This window comes from Varanus komodoensis, unplaced genomic scaffold (genome assembly GCF_004798865.1).
Source record: "Varanus komodoensis strain SLA01 unplaced genomic scaffold, ASM479886v1 scaffold3, whole genome shotgun sequence".
Lineage (NCBI taxonomy): Eukaryota > Metazoa > Chordata > Lepidosauria > Squamata > Varanidae > Varanus > Varanus komodoensis.
This window is the reverse complement of record NW_025335761.1, coordinates 59,952,475-59,973,689: the sequence shown is the minus strand read 5'-3', so window position 1 is coordinate 59,973,689 and position 21,215 is coordinate 59,952,475. Positions and strand designations below refer to the sequence as shown.

Here is a 21,215-nt window from a genome sequence, read left to right as displayed (position 1 = left end):
ATCTCTCATTCAAACACTTATTAGTTGCTTAATTGCAGCGTTTGATGTTGCTAGTCCATTATCTCTGCAACCCAACCCAGCTGTGGTAAGATAAACAGAGAAACAACAGACTTAGTTTACTGAGGTGCTGCTGGAATTTGTAAAACTGAATCGGCTTTGGGGCTGTGCATTAGAACAAGGAAAGATGTTCCCCTTTCCCAGGAAAACCTGGATAAGCAGCATGCACTGACATCCTGGTGCCTTTTGCTTTCTGTGGATGGATGCAAACCATGTATATCAGCAAGGTTATTTCTGCTAATGCGTACAAGGAAGAGGTGATGGGATTTAGCGTGCTGACTGGGGTAGGGAGCATTAGGTTCAAATATCTGTTTGCTGGTGCCTCAGGCTCAGTCACTCGCTCTTAACCTATTCTGCTTTGCATTGTTGTTCTACATATCACATCAGAACCTTTTGAATTGTGCTGGGAAAGGATATCACACGCTCCCTTACGATGCTCTCCTTCTTGCTGCGTCGGAAGCCACCTGAAGCTTCCCAGAGTCTCTCCAAAAGGAGCCTGAAAAGTAAGTTGAGCTAGTTGCAATGCCTAGCCTGGAAGTAGCAAATGGTTTCAACCTGGTGCACCTCCGTCAGAGCTTGATCTCACTTTGACTTCAGCATTTAGGTCTTGTCTTTTCTCAATTCTAGCACACAATCAAAAAAGAGCAACTGGACCAATGTCTCTTTTCTCCCCTATATTTGCATACACCATGTAGGCATGACAAGTACCAAAAGGGCAGTCCCTGCTAATGGCTATCCCCGAAGGAGTCTCTAAGCTCTTGACACACCTATTTCTTTGGCACACAGTATTTATGTACCACCAAGTGTAAGTCCTAGAGGAGATCAACCCTGACTGCTCTTTAGAAGGCCAGATACTGAAGATGGAACTCAAATGCTTTGGCCACCTAATGAGAAGGAAGGACTCCCTGGAGAAGAGCCTAATGCTGGGAACAATAGATGGCAAAAGAAGAAGGGGATGCAGAGGATGAGGTGGCTGGATGGAGTCACTGAAGCAGGTGGTGTGAGCTTAAGTGGACTCCAGGAGATGGTGGAGGACAGGGAGGCCTGGAGGAATGTTGTCCATGGGGTCGCGATGGGCGGACATGACTTTGCGACTAACAACAGCAAACCACCAAACGATGAAAATTCTCTTGATTTGATTACAAGAGGACCTCTCTTCATTTGTGGATCTTTCTCAGAGGGGGTTGGGAGGGACACTGAGGAAGAGAACGAAGTGAGCAAGAGCCCCCCCTCCCCTGGTGCAATCCTGCTCTGTCCTCTCACAGCATCAGAACAGGGTTAAAGAACTGAAGTCCCACCCCTTCCTTATAAGGGGTTCTTCCGGGCCAAAGATGAGGAACGATTGCACTACAGGCCTTTCTGAGAAATCGCCGCAAAGCCTCCACTGCAGAAGAACACCCTCTCCTTTGACCTGGATCCTCTTTAGGAACTCTCCTGTCCCTCAAGATGGATCTGGCTAAAATTTTAAGACCCCCACACCCTCAACTGCAAAAGAACAACACGGAAGCAGATCTTGTCAAGATCTTTTTACCTGCTTCCATTAACTTTGCCAGTTTCTCACTGACCAGTGAATGACTGCACACAACTGGAACAAAAGGGGCTACCAGAAAATATGAATTTTATAATCTTTCAAAGAAGAAGAATGGACCCATCATGGAATTAAAAAGAATCAAGATGCATAAGTGGCATAGGAATGGGACAACTGTAAAACCAGCTTTCACAGACCCAGCTGCCCAGAAAAGTCCAGATGAACTATCTGGCCCGCCCATCTTGAAAGACGAGGTTCCGTTTAGCCATCATTTCAGCCGTGATATCCAGAAAGCCTACTAGACCCGATTCAGGGATTCCTCGGGAGAGTCTTCATTTGGGCGCAGGCGTTTAGATGCTGGCTCCTGCAGGTTATCTGTACCTACAAGGTTAAGAAAACAACAGACTCTCTGAATCCCTACATTTCTGGGACTGCTTAAGTTTCTCTGTGTCCCTGGGGCACTGTCCTGAGCAGGCTCATGCGTGGCAGCTTCCCCATGGCCAGGCACTCCTTGCGCCACCAAAACATGTGAAGGTTTGTTGTGGCATCAAAGCAGCCTGGTTCCCCATGTGGCAGTGGAGGCCGTGGTCAAATGGTGACCTGTCGTGTGATGGTGCAGGCAGCAATTTGAGGGGCTGCCCAACTGGGGAAGAAAAAAAGCAAGCCGGAACTCGGGAACAAAATTAAAAACCACACATTCAAATCTGCCATGAACTGTCCCACAAGGCAGCTGTGGGGAAAAGGAGGGAGAGATGAGCGATAAGGACAGGATCTTGGGAAAGGATGCGTGTGAACCGGAGCATTTTGGCCCCCCTCTCATGTTCCCAATGGAGTCTTCCTGTGCCTCTGGAAGCCTTGCCTGAAATTCAGGGACTCTGCAGCAACATTCAATACAAGTTAAGCGGCTGTAGTTAGACAGCCCTGCATGCAAACCCACAGGGCTCTGGAATTCAGCCTCCCGGAACAAGCCCTGAACAAGTCTGAGGTGGCAGAATTTCACCAAGCATCCAAGCGGCCACATCACACATTCTTACAGGATATGTGTATGAAAACTGCACATGGAATGTACGATGAATGCGCACACATTTGTTTCACCACATATACATGCACACAGAAGCTATGACTGGTTGAAGCTTCCCCACATGACACTGATGCGTGGTTGTCACCAGTTATTTATGGCCCAAAGTTATTTATGTCTCCTCTGCACAAAATGCTGTCCATACCTAATGGCTAATGCGAGACAAGAGACCTACTTTGAAGCATAAGGAACCCTGCGAAGCAACTTCGTCTCTCCCTGTAGCAAATTTACCTGCCAGAGAAGAAGGTGGCCGGAACAACACCTCAGCCGGAAGCCGGAAGCTAATGCAGAACATGTCCTTATTGGGCGCCACCCTCCTCACCAGTTCAATGGAACAAAGGCCCTCCAGGGATGTTTCCAAGCAAGCTTCAACTCTTTCCTGAACAGCCTGTGCAGGACTGCCGTCTTTGGAAAAGCAGTAGCAATGGACTGTGGGAAGCGCGTTGCTGACTGGCGCTCCCTCCAGAAGGTGTCTGAAGACATCCAGGAACTCAATGGCCATGGCTGGCAAGTTCATGACAATATGCAGAGAGCTCTCCCGCTCCTTCAAAGGGAGCTGCTTGGCCAGTTCTTCCTTCACTGGCCCCCGCAGGAAATCTCTGCCATCCATGTTGAAGACCTTGACTTTTTTGTCCACTTTGTTTAACTTACAGTTGTGCTGCAGCCATTTATAGGATTCCGGGTTGAGGTCGTTTGCAAAAACCACACAGTTCTTCTTTGCTGCGGGGATCGCAAACGGCCCCACCCCTGCAAAGACGTCGAAGAGAAGGTCGCCCGGCTTCAAGAAGTCAACGATACGTGTGTGCTCTGTGGAGAGGCGGGGATTCCAGTACACTTTGGAAAAATCGAATTCGTAGGAGCAGTAGTGCTCCTTCACCTGCAGAAGGAAAAAATACTGGATTGATCTCTAGGAAGAGCAATGTTACTTTATAGCTAAGATTACACCTGAGAATTGGTTCCTTCCCCCTTACTGCTTATGGAAAGGCAGAGCTTCAGGAGCCTAAGATTTCATGGCCTGAAGCATGGACTTCAGGATGCAAAAGAGGTTATGGATGGCAGTCAGAAGGTAACCCTGTACCAGAAACGTGTTACAGGTTTCTGTTCTGACGACCTTCTGTATAAACCTGTGGGACTTACTGCCAGGTAAGTATAAACAGGATCAACATGTACAATTGTGCTGGTTGACCCTGGTCACTCTTGCCAGTCCTCCCTTTCCTCTCCACTCTCCTGCCACAGCAGAGGAAGACCCTGGAGCTGCGACCCGCTAATCCATAAAGCTCCATGGGCCCCGAGAAAGATGACTGTCTACAAAAAGCTATCTGTGCATCTGAAGACCTCCAGTATCAGAGGACTATGCCTGTGTTGCATGGAACACAAGCAAAAGGGTGCTCTTGAGTTCAGGTCCTGCGGTGGGCTTCCCATGGGCATCTGGTTGCCGATCCGAGAACAGAACCCTGGACTAGACAGAGCCTTGGTCTGATTCACCACGGCTGCTCTTATGCTGTTATGGCACCAGAACCAAAGAAGGTAGGGAAGTGGGGAGTGGAACAGCCAAGCCAAGCCAAGCATGCTGTTTCCAGCTCCTTGGCTGCTGTGTCTGCTCAGGGGCATTCCCAATCAAAGATGGTGGGTGCCTTCTCCGCTCACCCCTTGGGCTCACTCCCTCCGCCACTGTTTGTCAAAGTGGGCAGATCTCAGAGCTGTGGAAGCGACTGAGTGGGAAGATCTCACCACCCTGGTTTGAAAAGAACAACTTTGTATCCTGAAGCACCAGCTGCTTTCCCTCTGTTCAGCTTTATTTACAAGGTAGGTGAAGCAAACGAACTCTGCAAGGTAGCTTGAGAGCTAAAAAGTAGGGTTTTCACAGGAAGGGGTGCAGCATTCGTCACATTTTTAACTTGAGCGATGACTTCTGGGGGTAAAATCCATACATTTATTTGTTTAATATATGTATATAATGCTGAACTTCTTTGAAGTTATCTCAGTAGTTATTGACATCACTGTCTAGATATATCGACTATTTCATTCAAAATTTCCATTTCATTTCATGTTTTCAGTGACAGGGTTGGATCATGCCCTCCAGCCTAGTGCTTTTGGTGGGCAGAGGCTGTTCCAGATGTGGCTGCCGGTCAAGACATAGTGCTGTGCATACGCCTCTTCCATGGAGAAATCAGCTCCCCCGTACAAGGCGTACCATATACATCAGCCACAATTCTTGCTACAGGAATCACATTCTTTACCTGGTTTCTTCAAGCAAAAATACACAAACACTGAGCAAGAAAGTCAGTGTATTTCTGCTGGAGTCCCCACTCCCAAAATGTATGTGGTTTCCAAGCTAGTGTTAAAATGAGTATTTTTGCAAGAGTTCATTAACATCTTAATACTGTGGTTTTAAAAAATGAGCTATAAATACAGTCCCCACTAATCTCCCACTCTTCCTACCAGAGTCTTAAGAACAGAGTTGTGATTTCATTCAGGCTAGACAGGGACACTTGGGAACGTATGAAGCCTGCCAAGTCTGTAGAACCGACAGGAAGGCAAGCATTAATATCTTCGGTTGCATCATTGCACAATGTCTGCATTTCACGTTGTCTGCTTTCTTAATGTCCGGTTTTTTAAAAACCCTCCTTTTGTTACAAGAAAACACTATTAAAAGCCCTGGTACCTTGGTTATCATATTAGTCTCATCTCCAGCTAGCACTTCCATTTGAAAGTTTCGATATGCATTCTCAATATTATTGATTTTATTGACAGCACAGGTGATCCCTTGGTTCTTGTCAATGATCACTTGGCCTGGAAGAGAAGCAGGCAGTGTCACATCTGCATTTTAAAACCATAAAACCACAAACACAAATAATGAAAGTTGGGCTTTCTTTTCTTTTAAAGAAAGAACAATTGTTTTGGCTATGTATCTCCCAAAACTGCACTGAACTTGCCCAGGACTGTAGCAAATTCCTTGCTCTCCTCTAATCATAAGAGGGTATCAGTAACCCTTTTTGCCCCAAGGAGGTAGCTTCCCATGGAGAATTTGTGGTGTGTGCTCGAACAATAGAGGGGGTACGGACATGGTGCCCTCTTCTTGCTTTAAAAGGGAAACAGAAGGGGAAGAGCAGTGTAGAAGTTAGGAAAGCCTTCTATAAAGCTGTGTAAAGCTAAAAGGCTTGTGGCATCTTAACATCACACAATTTCTTTACTAGCATGCGCTTTGGATGGCATGTCTTTTATCAGATGCCTTGAAAAACCCATGCCACAATGAATGTTCTAGGTCTTTCAGCTCCAACAACCCGCTGGTTTTTTTTCCCTGCAATTGATTAACACAACCACGCTTCTGATTTTTATGATTTATTCTAAAAATAGAATTTAAATTGGCTGGTTTCAGAATTTGGGAATTCTTTTGCTAAGGGGTTAGACAGGGAGCCTGTTCAAGTTAAGGCAGGGAAGAACGCTGGAACTCATGGGTCAGTTAATGTAATACCTTCATTAAGCCATCTAAACGATCAGGAAAAAAAAGTTTCCTTCCTCTATCAAAGATTGGGATGAAAAGATTTTGAATACTTCAAAAGCTTGCACATTTTTGTCATCTTTGAATAGACATAATAAAAGTGGAATTTGAATTTTTCCTTTAGGCTAAAGCAACTGCTTTTGTTTTTGTAACTCTTTACATATATCTTAACTGAGAGAGGTCTAATATCTTTGCAATCTTATGCTCCCAGGGCAAGTGTCCCAGGAACCATATGATTGCTAAGGGAATTGCTTCCAGTCAGAGAGCACTCTGACCTTAGCAAGTGGAATCAAATATTTGATACAAAGGGAATCAAAGATTTCTGTGCTTGTGCCTTGCACAGAAAGAGCCCTGCTGGCTGCCTCACCAAGGTTGGAAATTGACCTCAGAGAAGCGGGGAAGGGGCTATTCTGAGTGGAGGGGTCAGAAAATGATGTATCTGAAGTCATCTTCAGCTTCCTTCCCTCCCTCTCCAAAGTGCCCTTATCAAAGAGTCGAAAAGTCCATCTAGTAAAAAGAAAGAAGACTGAGGTTGGAAAGACAACCTTCACCTTTGCTACTCTTCTTACTCTGGCAGTTTCAGCTCAACTGGCCAGTTTTCAGCCAGTTTTTGCGCCCTTAATCACTTTCCACTCCTTTATGGAAAACAGGCAAAGTGCTCACAGTAGACTATCTTACCCAGGCATTTAGAAACCTGGCTGATTTTCATGCCCAAAGCACTGAATGATGCTTTAAAAAGTAGCAGCTGTATAACCACCACCAAGATGAGGACTTCTGCCAACATCTCCCATGCATGGTGCAAGTCTTCACTTACCAATTAAATGTTTGTAAGGCAGCTGATGGTCCCTCAGATTCAGGTGAGCGATATGACCGACTCTGCTAAATGCAGTGGTCACTTCCTGGCCTTCAGGAAGCACTGCCTGCAGAATTTCATCTGCCTTGAAATGAGCATATGTCAGTTCCACGTTGCATTTGACTATCTCAGGGTTAACATTAAAGCTCTTTAAGATCTCTTGCTCAGATTTACCCAGGGAACAGTCAGCAGGTATTTGCTGAGGATCTAGCAAAATTAACCTTTGGCTTTCATCTTCAGGGTCTTCCACCACTCTTTTGAGACCAGGGCGCTTGATGAGCAGCCCTTTGAGGGCCTTTGCCAGCTTGTTTATGATATCTTTCTTCACTTTAAGAGCTGGGATGACGACAACTCTGGTGAAAGCAGCCCTGTCCAGGGTGGTCATTCCCCGTACTCTAGGATGTGGCAAGTTCAGGTCAAGGTCAACTTTCTTGTCAATCATCTCCGGCATGGTTGAGAAACTATTTCTCTGAATTTCTCCAAGGCGCTGAGGCAGTCGATTAAGAGGCCGGCCCAAATATGTCCAGACAGATGGAAATAATGTATGTGATGTAGCTGATTCAAAATATTTCACTTTCAGGAGTCTAGCAAATAAGCTGTTTAATTGCCTGCAAATCCAAAAGGGAAAGTATTCATTTTATAGACATTATGTAAGTGTTCAGACAGAAATGCTTTACATTTGCATGTTTGTCCTGATCTCATAAAATCACTTCCACTTGTATGAGATTATTCAAAATCTTACCTTTGGGTTATAGAGGACAGACAGATGTGGCAACAAATTAGAGCTTTGCCAGGGGAAGGAAACCTCATCAACGGCTCTCCTGATAAATTGCCCATGATTTGACAAATGCACCGTGGCTTAATCAGCAGAGATGTGTCTCATTTACCTGCACGTGTTGCCTGCTCTGTCTTCCCTTCACTGTGCACAACAAACCTGAAAGTCTCCAGTTAACTATACTTGCCTGCTTTGTTCAAACTAAAATGATGGTTCTTGGTTCCAAACAAGCCAGGAGACCAACTTCTAATCACAGTTTAAGATCCTGGCCTCTTCTGGACCCAGGTGCCCTAGCTTCCTAGTGCCAAGAGGAGAGGGGCTGGCTCTGTGCCCATGCAAAAGGCTCATGCATACGGAGTCAAGATGTGATCGTCCAAAGCAGGCCAACTGCACAAACTGTGCCAGCCCTGTACACAGACATACCTGTGCAAATGATACTACTAATTGTACTACATACTACAGAGAGCCTCTGATTATGGGACAGCATACAAATGCAATGACTGACTGACTGACTGACTTATTTTCCTCTTAGCATTGTACCAGACTGAAGGGACACCCAATGTTATACACTGTGGCTGTTTTCCAGCCAAGGTGCAGAAAACATGGTACTGTCAACTCCCTCAAAGTATTATACATATGCCATTTGAATGAATTTAAGCATACACAAAATCTTTGCCATATAGAAATCCTTCTCTTGCAGTTCTCGGGACAAAATTAGATGCTTCCTGCAAAATAAGATGTACTTGGGGCTTGTGGGCAGTGACTGAAAAAGCACTTGCTGGGCAGCAGGGGTCGGGTTCAAACTATCGGCAACAGCACCATCACAGATGTTTGAAAAGCTCTTACCAGTCCTTTGCTTTTGATGTGCTCGTCATTCTTCTGATACTGCTTGCTTTATTTATGTATATCCTGCCCTTTTTCTTACAAAAAACTCAAAGTGGCTTGCATCATTCTCCTCCTGCTGCTCTCAATCTTATTCCCACAACAACAACCCTGTGAGGTAGGTTGGGCTGCAATCTGCGACTGGCCCAAAGTCACCCAGGTGGCTGCATGGCTGAGCGAGGACTTGAACCCAGATCGCCTGAGACCCACATTCTTAACTGCTACCCCAACACTGGCTCACAAGTATGCTTTGCACAAAATGTGGGGCTACTGACAGGTTTCCATTTTAAATTATCCTCTTCCTCTCAGCATACCCAGACAGGAGAGTTGCCTCAGGACAGGCCTCAAATGCTCAGCACTACAATTCCCATAATCCCTGACCATTGGCCATGCTGCAATGGTCTTATGGGAGCTACAAATTCAAAACATTCAGAGGGTTCCAGGTTGCCTACCCCTAAGGCCTTTTTTATTTATTTAAAGTTTTCATATAAAGGTAAAGGTTTCCCCTTGACATCATGTCCAGTCATGCCTGACTCTAGGGGGTGGTGCTCATCTCCGTTTCCTGGCCGAGGGAGCCAGCGTTTGTCCGCAGACAGTCTCCGTGGTCATGTGGCCGGCGTGACTAAACACCGAGGTGCAGGAACGCTGTTACCTGCCCACCGAAGTGGCACCTTTTTCTCTACTTGCATTTATATGCTTCTGAACTGCAAGGCTGGCAGGAGCCGGGACGGAGCAATGGGAACTCACCCCGTTGTGCAGATTCGAACCGGCGACCTTTCGATCAACCAGCCCAGCAGCACATGGTTTAAACCACTGCGCCACCTGCAGTCCCAGTTTTCATACACTAAATACAAAATTTCCAATACTATAAAGTCTCTGGATGGCTTACAAAAATAAAAAACAAAACAAAGCAACCATGAGTTACAGGAAAGGCACCATAAGAACATGAACATACCTGACAGAACACCTTTTCTGTTTGGGGGGCTTTCTCATATTGCCATTTCCAAGGGAAGCTCGGAGGGTGGCAACAAGCAGAAGAGCCTTTTCAGTGGCGGCCCCCTAGTTCTGGAATGAGTTCTCCATTAAGGCCCACCAGGTGCCAACTTTACTACCTTTTCAGCACCAGGTAATACCATTCTCTACTGCAGGGCATTTAATTAGTTACTGGGGCCTGCTGGTTGTTAGACAGCATTTAACAGGATCGTTTTAATATATCATTTTGTTTATTGGTTTTTAGTTGGTTATACATTTTGTATTGCTAACTTTTATGATGCTTTAATGTTTTAATTGGTATAGTTTATGTTGATTTTAAATATGCTGCTATGAACTGCTAAAAGACTTTTGGTTGTTGGGCTGTATAGAGATTAAATAAATAGATGAATCAACAAAATTAACACCCTGCTAGACCAGACCAGGGCCCATCTGCTTCAGCATTCTGTTCACACAGGGGTCAACCAGATGCCCACAGGAAGCCAAAAGCAAGACCCTCCATAAGGAAGTGCTGGGGCATGTATAATATTTAGACTACCCCAAACCATAAAGCATTTAGAGCTAGCTCTCTTAGAAGTGACAGTGAGATTTAGCCCAAGTTTCTAAGCACAGTTACTCAAGAGTAATTGGACAAATGGGTCTGTTTTATAGGTATTGTAATAATATTTGGAGCACCTGTATCATCACTTGACACTTTCTGGTTTATTTCTGCATTTTATTTATTTTTATTTATTAAAAGCTTTTCTATCCCGTCCCCTACAGAACATATGACTGTTTGCCTAAAAGAGGCCAGCTACTTGCAGTAGCAAATTGTAGATTTTGGATGACATTTCCTTCCAGTACCAACAGTTTGATATTATCTTGGGGTGGTTTAAAGCAGAGGCTAGGTGGCTACTAGGAATGCTCTAACTCAAGGATGAGGAACATGTGTGGCCTTCCAAATATTCCCATAATCCTTCACTCTTGGCTATGCTGGCCAGGGCAGATGGGAGTTGCAGTCCACCAACATCTGGAGGACCGCACGGCCCTCATGCCTGCTCTTGCACTAGATTTCCTGCATCCAACAGGAGTTTGAACTGGATCAGGAGCGGCTGGCCCTCCAGATGTTCTTAGATCCTAGCATCTGGAGAACTACAATTCCCTGCACTGCACGGCTTAGATGGCTCAGGCCGGTGGCCGACCTAAAAGTTCTGGGGAGGAAGGGAGGGCAGTTCATCTAGTTTGAAAGCCTTTTCAAGGTCAAGCTGTAAACTATTTTTAATTATTTGCCTGTAAAAATGGGGGAGGGGGCAGCCCTTCCAGCCGATGCCTGGCCACAGATTCTCCCAGTCCACGAGCCCGCCCTTACGTATCTATCAATTCATGCCCTTAGGCATGTGCAGAGTGCACTTGCCAGATCGGCTGGGCAGAAGCCACCCCCCGCGGGCCCCCTTCCCCTCGCCGCACTGCAGAGCGGCGAGCGTGGCCTCCACGCGGCCGGCCTTCCGGCCCGGCTCCCCCTCGGCAGCAGGGAGGCCGGGACGGGCGGGAAGGGGCCGGGGAAGCCGTCCCGCCGCCGCCGCCGCCGCCGCCTCACCTCATGCCGGCCGGCCCGCGCCGCGTCCCGCAGGCCCGCCAGGCCCAGCCTTCCTCCGCCGCTCATCATCACGCGTCGCCGGCCGAGGAGGAGGAGGCGCCGCGGCCGCCCCGCCCGACTCGCCCGCCCCGGCCCTCCCCTGCCCGGCAGAAGCGCCGCCCCGCCGCGCCGGGCCGCTTCCCTCGCCGGAGCGCCATGGACGTGCCGCGCGCCGCGAGCGTCAACGCCGAGCCGGGCTGGTACTTGTCGGCTCAGGAGGCGGACGAGGGCGCCCCGCTCCTGGCGCCGCCGGGCCGGGTGCGTGTCGGGCGGCCGGAGGGAGCGGCGGGCCGGGGCTGCGCCCGGGTCTCCTTGGGGGGGAAGGCGGTGGGCAGGGGGAGAGGAAAGAAAGAAAGGAGGGAGGGAAGAAATAGAGAGGGAAGGAAGAAGGAAAAGAAGGGAAGGGGAGAAAGGAAGAAACAAGGAAAGAGAGAAGGAAAGGAATGGGGGAGGAAAGGAAGAAAGAGGGCTTCCCTCTCCGCCTCACCATTTCCTTCGCCTCTGGCCCCTGCTGCGTGGTAACAGCATTTCTTCTTTTGGTGGGTCTGTTCCTCGCATCCTATCATTTCCTCCAGGAAGCCCAAGGCAGTGCTCTCTTCTCTTCATCTGTCTTCACAAGAACCCTGCGAAGCAGATTAGACTGAGAGTCAGGGACTTGTCCAGTCACCTTTGTGGCCACATGGGGAACTGATCCCAGGGCTCCCCAATCCCAGTGCAGTATTTTAACCACTGCACCACACTAGCGCTACACGCACTCTCTTTTTAACACCCTGATTTTGCCCAACCTTCCCCTGAGTTGCTTAGGTTGATGCTCCCGGGGTGCTGACTCATGTTATCCTCCTAACAACCTACCTGTGAGGCAGATTAGGTTGAGAAGGCCACCCACAGAGTTTTAGGGCTGAGGGGCTTGAAGCCACCTCATCTCCTGAGCTCACCTTGTATCACCAATATGTGAAAACCTACAGCCCCACAGAATGGATGCAAATAGCACCCCCCTCTAAACATCCCGAGAACCCCTTTGCACAGCCGCGTGGAAATTCACAGCCCTATAAAATATGGGCACTAAGCTCCTCAGTTCACATTATTTAGGATTAAAATGTTAGATATGCCCCCTGTAGCCAGATGCTGGGAGCCTTGCAATGTTGAAAGGAAAAGACTTCATCCCCTATCTGCATACATTGACCTAGTTCACAGATAACAATAACCCCAAGCACAAGTTGAATTGTGAGTTGTTGGTAAATCATGGGGTGTTGCTGAGTTGTGGGTTGTTAGATTAAAACATTGCTCCATGGTTTAATGATAGGTTATTAAGCACTCACCACTCAGAGTTTGTGACATGAAAACAAGCCATGGTTTCTCTTCTTGGGTAGTTTGTGGCTGACAACTCCTAGTTAAACCTTCATGCAGGGTTTACACTTGGTGGCAACCTATAATTCAAGGACAGCACATTAGTCCCAACCTGTCTGCAGACCAGACCAATGCTACCGCCAAGCCTGGACAGCAGTTCTGCATGTCCCCTGAGCCGCAGAGCATGTACACCTCACAGTCCCATAGAAAAAGCATCCCTCCCTTGTGCCTTAGAAGTGCATAGTACAGGAATACTCCTGTAGGCCGTTGCATTCCCAGGCACTGAACCCACCCTCTACGTTACCCTAGTAACACAGACGTGCCTCATAGCCCTGTGGAACAGATGCACACACTTCTTCACCAGTCCTGTAGTATTCACCACAGAAGCACACTTCCATACTGCATTGCACATTACAGATATCTTACTGTCCCACAGAATCAGCACCTCCTACAAGTGTTTCTCACAGTCCCCCAGAACTGGAGTTAACTCATATCTCAGAAGAGTTCCCTAGAAGAGTGTTTGCCCACTTCCAAACTGATCATAGCATGGACAGCCTCCTTATAGATCATAATGCACAGCAAAACACCACTGTGCTTATATGTTCCTTATGTAATGAACAATTATGATAGATTTGGCCTGTCCATGCCATTCTTTGCGACTCAATGTCGTAGAGTTCCTGAAGCATTCTTCTTACTGCCATGTGTGGTGGGGAGTGGGAGAGGAAAGATCCCCCTGAACCCGTAGAATATTCTTCCTCCTGATCTGTATGTTACAGATCTTCAATAACATTTAGTTTCCGTTTTAGTATTCTGATAAATTACATGGAATAGGACTAGCATGGGTTTAATCTTCACACAGGCATACCCTTTTTCTTACTTACAAAGTCAAGGAATAGAACTTCTGGAATTAAAGTTGGGAAGCTCACATTTTTTAGGGATAGATCTGATCATTTTGATTTCTAGGAAATTCTTAACAACAAAAGATTTGATTCGAAAAGATCCAAGCACTGTCGTGAATTTTCTAGCTATATAAGATTTCATTTTTTTGAGAACATTTTTATTTTAAAAACAGATCAACAGCATTTAGAATCATAGAGTAGCAGAGCTGGAAGAGGCCAAGAAGGCCATCAAGTCCAACCCCCTGCTGTTGCAGGACACCAGTTTACACCATCCCACTCAGAGGGCTGCCCAGTTTCTTGTTGAATGTTTTCAGTGTGGAGTCCACCACCTCTCCAGGCAGCTGGTTCCACTGTTGTATTGCTCTGACAGAGAGGAAACTTTTCCTGGTATCTAGCCTGCATCTGGCTTGTCTCAACTTGATTATTCCGTGTCCTACACTCTGGCATCAGCAAGAAGAGATCTTGATTTTCCTCTTTGTGACAGCCTTTGAGGTACTTATAGAGAAGTATCATGCCCCCACCCCTCAGTCTTCTCTTCTCAAGGCTGAACATGCCCAGTTCTCTCAGTCTCTCCTCACAGGACAGTGTTTCCAAACCCTGGATCATTTTTGTTGCCCTCCGCTGGACCCTTTCTAATTTTCCTGCATCTTTCTTAAATCTTGGTGCCCAGAACTGGACACAGTATTCCAGGTGAAGTCTGACTAGTGAAGAATATAGAGGAACTACTACTTCTCATGATTTGGAAGTAATACTTCACTGCATCCCAAAATAATATTTGCCCTTATGTGTCTACATTGCATTGTTGGCTCATATTTAGCCTGTTGTCCACAATTACTCTGAGGTCTTTTTTTTCCCAGTTCTATTGAGCCACATATTCCCCATCTTGTATCAATGCATTTGGTTTCTTTTTTCCTAGATGGAAGAATTGGCACTTGTCCTTATTCTGAATTGGCACTTGAATCTCATTCTGTTGCTTTCAGCCCAGTGTTCAAGTTTATCAGGATCACCCTGGACGTTCATTCTGTCTTCTAGGGCAGTGGTTTTCAACCTTTCCACAGTTGGGGACTGCCAAAAACAGGAAAGCCATCTTGGGGATCACTGAGGCAGAAACAAAAAGCACCATACACACCAATTAGTGGTCTGTTTATTAGTTTCTAAACTCAATACTCAAAAAATGAAAATTCTCCCAAACAACCAGAAACTGAGCAAAAAATAATGCCAACGAAAGAACAAAACACTGAAATGGGCGCAGCGTGGCTCCCAGCTGGCTCCCACCGAGCTGTGTCTCCCCTCCCTGCCCCCCAGCACTCCCCCCACAAATGTGATGGCAACCGAGGAGGAGGTGGTGGAGCACAGCCAGCCCTAGTGCCAACTCACGGCGAGCAGGATGCACCCCCCCCCACGGATGGACAAGAACTCTCTCACAGGCCGGCACGGTCCATGGACTGGTGGTTGAAAACTACTGTTCTAGGGTGTTTTTTGTCTAGGTACCCAGTTTTGTATCATCTGTAAATTTGATTATCTTTCTTTGTACTTCCTCATCTAAATCATTGTTGAACAGCACTGGGCCCAGGACTGAACCTTCCTCCCGTTTGAGAAGGTACCATTGAGGGCAACTCTTTGTGTCTGATTTATTAGTCAATTTTGGATCCACCTCGTTTTTCTATCTAGTCCACGTTTTGCTAATCTTCCTATCAGAATGTCGTGGGGCACTATGTTGAAAGCTTTGCTAAAGTCTAGGTAGATTATGTCCACATTGTTCCCCCTGTCCATTCAGGAGGTCACCCCGTCAAAAAGTGAGATTACATTAATCTGACAGGATTTATTTTTGATAAATCCATGTTGGCTTCTATTATTTATTTATATTTATTTATTTATTAAAACATTTCTATGCCTCCCCTTGCCAAAGCCTCGGGGCGGCTCACAGCATAAAATAAAATACAATAAAATACAAAAATAACAATATAAAATTAACAATATAAAATAAATAACAATATAAAAGTGATTATAAAACAATATTAATCACTACATTTTCTTCAAGATGCTTGCAGACTGATTTTTAAAATAATTTTCTCCGGAATTTGTCCAGGAATTGATGTCAAGTTAACTAGTCCGTAGCTCCCAGGTTCATATTTTTACCCCTTCTTGAAGATAGGGATGACTTTATTGTTTTTCCAGTTGTCACACTCTGCTCCTGTTTTCCAAGATTTATTGAAGATAATTGCCAGTGGTCATGAGAGTTGCACCACTAGTTCATTCATGACTCTGGGATGGAGTTCATCGGGCCCTGGAGATTTGAATGTGTTCCTTCCATCTGGGTATTCCTTGATCATTTGTCTGTCAATTTTGGGTTGCCATCTCTCACTTTCAGCTTGTACTTCCTCTTGCTTGTAGATTTTCTTGGAGAAGACTGCGGCGAAGTAGGAATTGAGCACCTCTGCCTTATCCTTGCTGTCTGTTATCATTCTGTCATCCACTTTAAGTAGCTGGGCACCCTTCTCTTTCGCCTGTCTTTTCTCCTGGATGTATCTGAAGAAGGCTTTCTTGTTCTTAGCATCCATCGCTATTCTCAGTTCATTTCCTGCCTTAGCCTTCCTGATGCCATTCCTACAATTCCTTGCTATTTTTTATGCTCTTCCTTTGTAGCCTGGCCCTGCTTCTACTTCCTGTACCTGTTTTTTTATTTTTTTATTTTATATAAAAAGAAGTTGGTCTTTTCTGGTTCTCCCTTTTTGTCCTCTGGGTCTGTATATTTGTTATACCCCCGTGAGCCCTTTGAAGGGATAAGGGCCTACCTATTTCATGCCAAACTCCCCTTGGCTACCCTGAGTTCTTAGCATATGTTAGGCTATAAATGTGTATTTAAATAGTACTCAGTATACTAGTTGTGATAGATTTTTATAAATATCTATTTAAATGGAATTTGTTGTGATAGTTTTAAAGAAATTTTGTTGCACTATGTCTGTTAAATGTCTCCTTATCTCTGTTAATTTTGCCCTTGAAATTTCCTTTTCCCCAATTGACAGTGTAACCATCTCTTTGGCTCCAACAGGGATCGTTGAATCATTTGTCACCTGGTACTTCATTTGGCTTCTCAGTGTTTAATTTAATGAATGCTATCATGGGCAGTGGAATCCTTGGACTGGCATATGCTATGGCTAAGACAGGAATAATTGGATTTAGGTATGTTTTTAAGGTCAGCTATATTTATAAGTGGTCTGGGGGAGTTTGTGGCATTGTATGTTAATCTTTTCTTAATTCCAGTAATACTGTGGATAAGAAGCTACTGTTATGGACAAAATACAGCCAAATGGAATGGTTTCCTGAAAGCAAAGCCTGCAGAGAACAGTGTTTTTCTCTTGATTTGTTCAATCTGTACACAAAACATACTGTAAGGATCCAGGGAAGGAGGAGTGAAAATTGGTGAAAGATACATCAATAATGTAAGATATCTAACTGATGCCATGTTACTGGCAGAAAGCAGCAGTGACGTGAAATGACTCCTGATGAAAATGGAAGATAGTGCTAAAGCAGGACTGCCACCGAACATTAAGAAAACGAAAATGATGACAATAAAAGAATTAGGCAACTTTGATTTCGACAATAAAAGAATTAGGCAACTTTAATTTCAACAATGAAGAAATTGAAACTGTAAAAGATTTTGCATGTATTGGACCAGTCGACCAGCCAAGAAACCTGTAGAAGACAGATTTGGAAGGGCAGCAGTAAAGAAACTAGAAAAGATCTACCCTTGATTAAGGACATTTCTCTGTGGCTCAAGGCCAAGCTCACCCACACCATTGTATTCCAGATCACTGTGCCTGAGTGTGAAAGCTGGCAGTGATAAAAGCTGAAAGAAGGAACATTGTTGTGTTCGAAACATGGTGCTGGAGGAGAGCTTTGGACCAGCAGAAAGAGAAACAAGTGGGTGTTGAATCTAATCAAGTCGGAACTTTCCCTGCAAGCAAAAATGACAAACTTGCAGCTGTCATACTTAATGTACATCATGAGAAGGCAAAATGCAGTGGAGGAAACAATCATGCTATGGAAAGAAGAAGGCAGAAGAAGAGGAAGGGGGAAGGAAAGCCTAATCTTGAGTTTCCAAGAGCTGAGCAGGGCCCTCAAGGATGGGACATTTTGAAGAGCCTTCATCCATAGGGTGATCATAAGTCAGAGATGGTTTGATCGCAAGAACAACCACAAAGGGAGACAGGATGTATCCCTGTCCTCTCCTCTTGTGGTAGTTTTCTTCCTAGGGAGCAATTGTGGCTGAATGCTAAGAGCAAATACTTTCCACACAAAAGGTGCTGGTTTTGATCTCAAGGCAAGATTTGGGAACAACTCGCTGAAAACCTGGAGATACGGTGCTGGTTATTATTGAGTAGCCTTCCCAAACATGCTGCCCTTCAGATGTTTTGCACAGCAATTCACAGTATTCCCGATCATTGGCCTTACTGGCTGGGACAGATAGGAGTTAGAGTGCAATGCATCTGAAGAGCATCAGGTTAGGGAAAGCTGATACAGACAAGAAAGGGCAAGAGGGATCCATGGTTGGGCTCAGTAGATGGAAACATCTTACCTATTTACTGCTAGGGATTTTGTTAATGCAAGAAAGCATTAGAAATGGAGTTTCCCTCTTGCAGTCTGAAGAGGTATAATCCATTCTATCATATCAGAATTCTTGCTGCGTCGTTCTGCTGCACTGGTAGACCAAGCCTCAGTCCGCCTTTTATGGGATCAGACTGTCCAAACAGCCTGGTACTTCTGCAGCTGACTGGCACTGGATCCCTGTGCCCGCTGCCAGGGGTCTTTTCCCAGTGTCTGCTAATTGCTCCTTCTAAGTGGAGATTCCTGGAAATGAACTTTGGAGTTTTTTAATGCAAAGCATGAGGTCTGCTGCTGAACTACTCCCAATATGACTGCCTGACTGCACCCACCAAATATTTGTTCAGTGGAAAAGGTCCAGTGATATACCTTCAAACTGACTTTTGCATCTGTGAGAGCCAGAACCTTGAAGGACTGAGAACTGAGGTTTGGAGCAAGCTGGAGCTAAGAGGATTCTTGGAGTTGTAGTCCTGGGCAGCATACTTTCCTAAGTGTACAAAATCGGGACAAAGTGTAAACCTGGACACTCCTCCCCATTTTCTAGCTTTAGGATGAATGCAGCAGGAGGATGGAGAGAAATAATAGGTAGGTAAACCATAAACCAGCCTTCTCTGACCAGATGTCCATCTGATCTTTTCATTTGCAATGCCCAGCATTCTTGATTCTTGGCCTTGTTGGCTAGACTGATGGGAGTTGAAGTCTAAATCATCTGGAAAGTACCCGGTTGGGGAAGGCTGCCCTAGATTTTAGGGTCCAGGTTTGGACTTTTGGGTATCTGTACGCCACACAAATGTCTGATCTGATGCATTGCGTGTTGCAAGTCAAAGCCCTCTTTGTTCCCATCCTGGAAGCAGCAGCAGGGCTGATTCCCATGGCTTCTGCTGGGTTGAATCAGCTGGAACCGATCCTGGGAGGGTGAATAGATCAAGCCACCAGAGAGGAGCTGGGACTTTCTTCTCCTCTGCTTTCTGTTTGCCAGTAGCAAACTAGTAAATAGCAAATTAAATGGGCAGCCTAAAAAATGTTTTCCTAAGATTGTGAAATGCTTTGCTTATGAGCATCCCCCATGGGGCATGGGGAGGGGGGAGCCACAGGGGCAATCTCCAGCTCCCCTTTCCTCCTGCTGTGCAGTTCAGCTGGACAGACCATTTTGGCCACCCAGGTGCAGCACTTCTGGGGGGATTGGGACCGAAGGGGGCAGGAGTGCCATCAGGACCCCCTGTCCTGAAGATCCCATGCTCCTTCCTTCCCCTTTCCCAGACCACTCCTTTACCCACTACGAGGTTGTTGCCGTTGTTCTTGCATTGGCTGTGACAATGGGGAGGGGGACCCCCATCTCTGAGGTCACAGCTCTGTTTCCAGCCTCAAATCAAGGAATGAGAAGCACCCCATGTCCCCCTGGATGCTGCCGTTCTCTAAGAGGTTCACCTTCTCAGAGAGTTTTGCCAGATGTGGGGGAGCCATGGCAGGATTTTAACATATGGCAGTAAGAAGTTTCATAAGACTGTCTAAACTTTAAGAAGAAGTTAACATTTAGAAAAAAAAGAAGCGAAACAAAAACCCAGAGTAATCAGTGGTGTGAATTGCATTCTGCCAATGCAGACCCTAAAATGAGGAAACACGTCTTATGACCTTTGGATTGTTTGTGAGAAAATGCAACCTCCCGGCACTCCCTTTGAAAGAGAACTTGTGTGTGTGTGTGTGTGTGTGGCCATGACCCTGCTTCTTTTCTTTCCTAGTGTGTTGCTGCTGGTCATTGCCGTCCTGGCATCTTACTCTGTGTTTCTGCTGCTCACTATGTGCCTTCACACTGGTAAGTGAGGGAAATGAGCCATTTCAAAGTGCTACACCAGGTATGCCTCTAGAAAGGGGAGACTAGAGAGTTACTTTGCAAAGCACATTGCGAGGGCTCTCTAATGAGTGTGGTTTGTGCAACATCAGCAACAAATTGCTTATCTGGTGAAATGTCATTTTGTTGCCGCAGTTCTCAGATTTTCTCCCTTCATGGAATGCTTTCCATGTTGATTGGTCTGATGAAGAAACCTCCTAAGGGACCCCCTTGTATTATAGAAGGTTCTTCGTCGTGGCCTCTGTGCATCACACATATGGGTGCTGCGCCTGCGCAGTGCCTTTGGCCGGAAGATTGACAGCTAACGGTTTTTGGCGGGAAAGCTCCGCTCCCCCTCCCCCCTGTGGCCTATAAAGACCGGAGCGTCCGCCATTTTGTTCAGTCTTTGCGACCGCCGTTCACTGTGCCTCGTGCTGCTTTCGACTTTCGCTTTGGCTATTCTTGGTTCTCTCCTTATATATTGCCCTTATACTACTTTCCCCTTACTTCGTTTCCCGCTTCTGTGTAGTTTTCTCTTATTTCTTCTTCGATCTAAAAAACCCCCAAAATATATACTTACCCTCTGCACTATCTCTCTTTTTCTTCTTCTTTGTTGCACACTGCTTGTTCGTAGTACTTGTCAGGCCTCTTGTGCCCCGTCATCCTTCCTGCCCCAGGACCCAGCATTGCGCTCTGAAACACAGACAGATTTTATAATTGGGAAACCCCCGCTCAGCCCAGAACAGAGTTTGAAATTGGCGGATTAGAAGGCGATGCTGTAGTCTGTAAATACTGCCGTTCATCCAGTCTTCTTGGTCTGTTTGTTGAAGAACATACTAGTGAGAGTGGTAGCTCTGCGTGGCTCATTTGACAAGGGGGGGTTTTATTGGGGGTGGACAATCCAGAGGTTCAGGCCTACTGCTCTCATCAGCCCTGGCTAGCACAGCCAGCAGTGAGGGACAGTGGGAGTTGCAGGCCAAAACATCTCGGAGTGCCACAAGTTGCCCACCTCTGTTTTAAAAACAGAAAGAGCCAGTGGTTGAGATAATGGCAGTTTGGCTGCAGGTCAGAGCATCTCTCCCCCCCCCACCCACCCACTTGCCCTGGAGCACTTTGTTAATGGATGGCTTCACACTCCTGGTCCACCAAAGTACAGCTGCCTTGAATGGTTCAAGGACTTTCAGAGATTTGCCCTGCAAATTATACCCATTGCTTTTTTGTTGGGCAACTGCCTATCTTTGTTTGTTTGTTTGTTT

At 46.0% G+C, this 21,215-nt stretch overlaps 2 protein-coding genes across 5 annotated transcripts in view; one reads left to right on the top strand and one right to left on the bottom strand.

The window, feature by feature from the left end:
* Nucleotides 1–1,235: 1,235 nt before the first annotated feature.
* TRMT5 (tRNA methyltransferase 5) lies at nucleotides 1,236–11,332 on the bottom strand. Of its 3 annotated transcripts, none has more exons than XM_044436407.1 (5): nucleotides 11,242–11,332; nucleotides 6,980–7,626; nucleotides 5,329–5,456; nucleotides 2,895–3,540; nucleotides 1,236–1,966 (listed from the first exon to the last, which is right to left on the bottom strand). In XM_044436407.1, the coding sequence occupies exons 1-5, from the start codon at nucleotides 11,244–11,246 to the stop codon at nucleotides 1,884–1,886; spliced, it is 1,509 nt and encodes a 502-aa protein (XP_044292342.1). In that variant the 5' UTR covers nucleotides 11,247–11,332; the 3' UTR covers nucleotides 1,236–1,883. The 3 variants fall into 3 exon arrangements, with proteins under 3 accessions (XP_044292342.1, XP_044292340.1, XP_044292341.1); XM_044436405.1 differs by lacking the exon at nucleotides 11,242–11,332 and adding an exon at nucleotides 9,631–11,073; XM_044436406.1 differs by lacking the exon at nucleotides 11,242–11,332 and adding an exon at nucleotides 8,640–8,764.
* Nucleotides 11,333–11,429: 97 nt separating this feature from the next.
* The window catches only part of SLC38A6 (solute carrier family 38 member 6), an 80,468-nt gene continuing 70,682 nt past the window's right edge, over nucleotides 11,430–21,215 (top strand). For both annotated transcript variants that reach the window (XR_006415329.1, XM_044436408.1), the window contains exons 1-3: nucleotides 11,430–11,538; nucleotides 16,579–16,709; nucleotides 19,871–19,944. Coding sequence is in view for 1 of the 2 variants with exons in the window: in XM_044436408.1 (XP_044292343.1) it covers nucleotides 11,437–11,538; nucleotides 16,579–16,709; nucleotides 19,871–19,944 (307 nt within the window). In the remaining variant the exon portion in view is untranslated. The remainder of the gene's footprint in view (nucleotides 11,539–16,578; nucleotides 16,710–19,870; nucleotides 19,945–21,215) is intronic.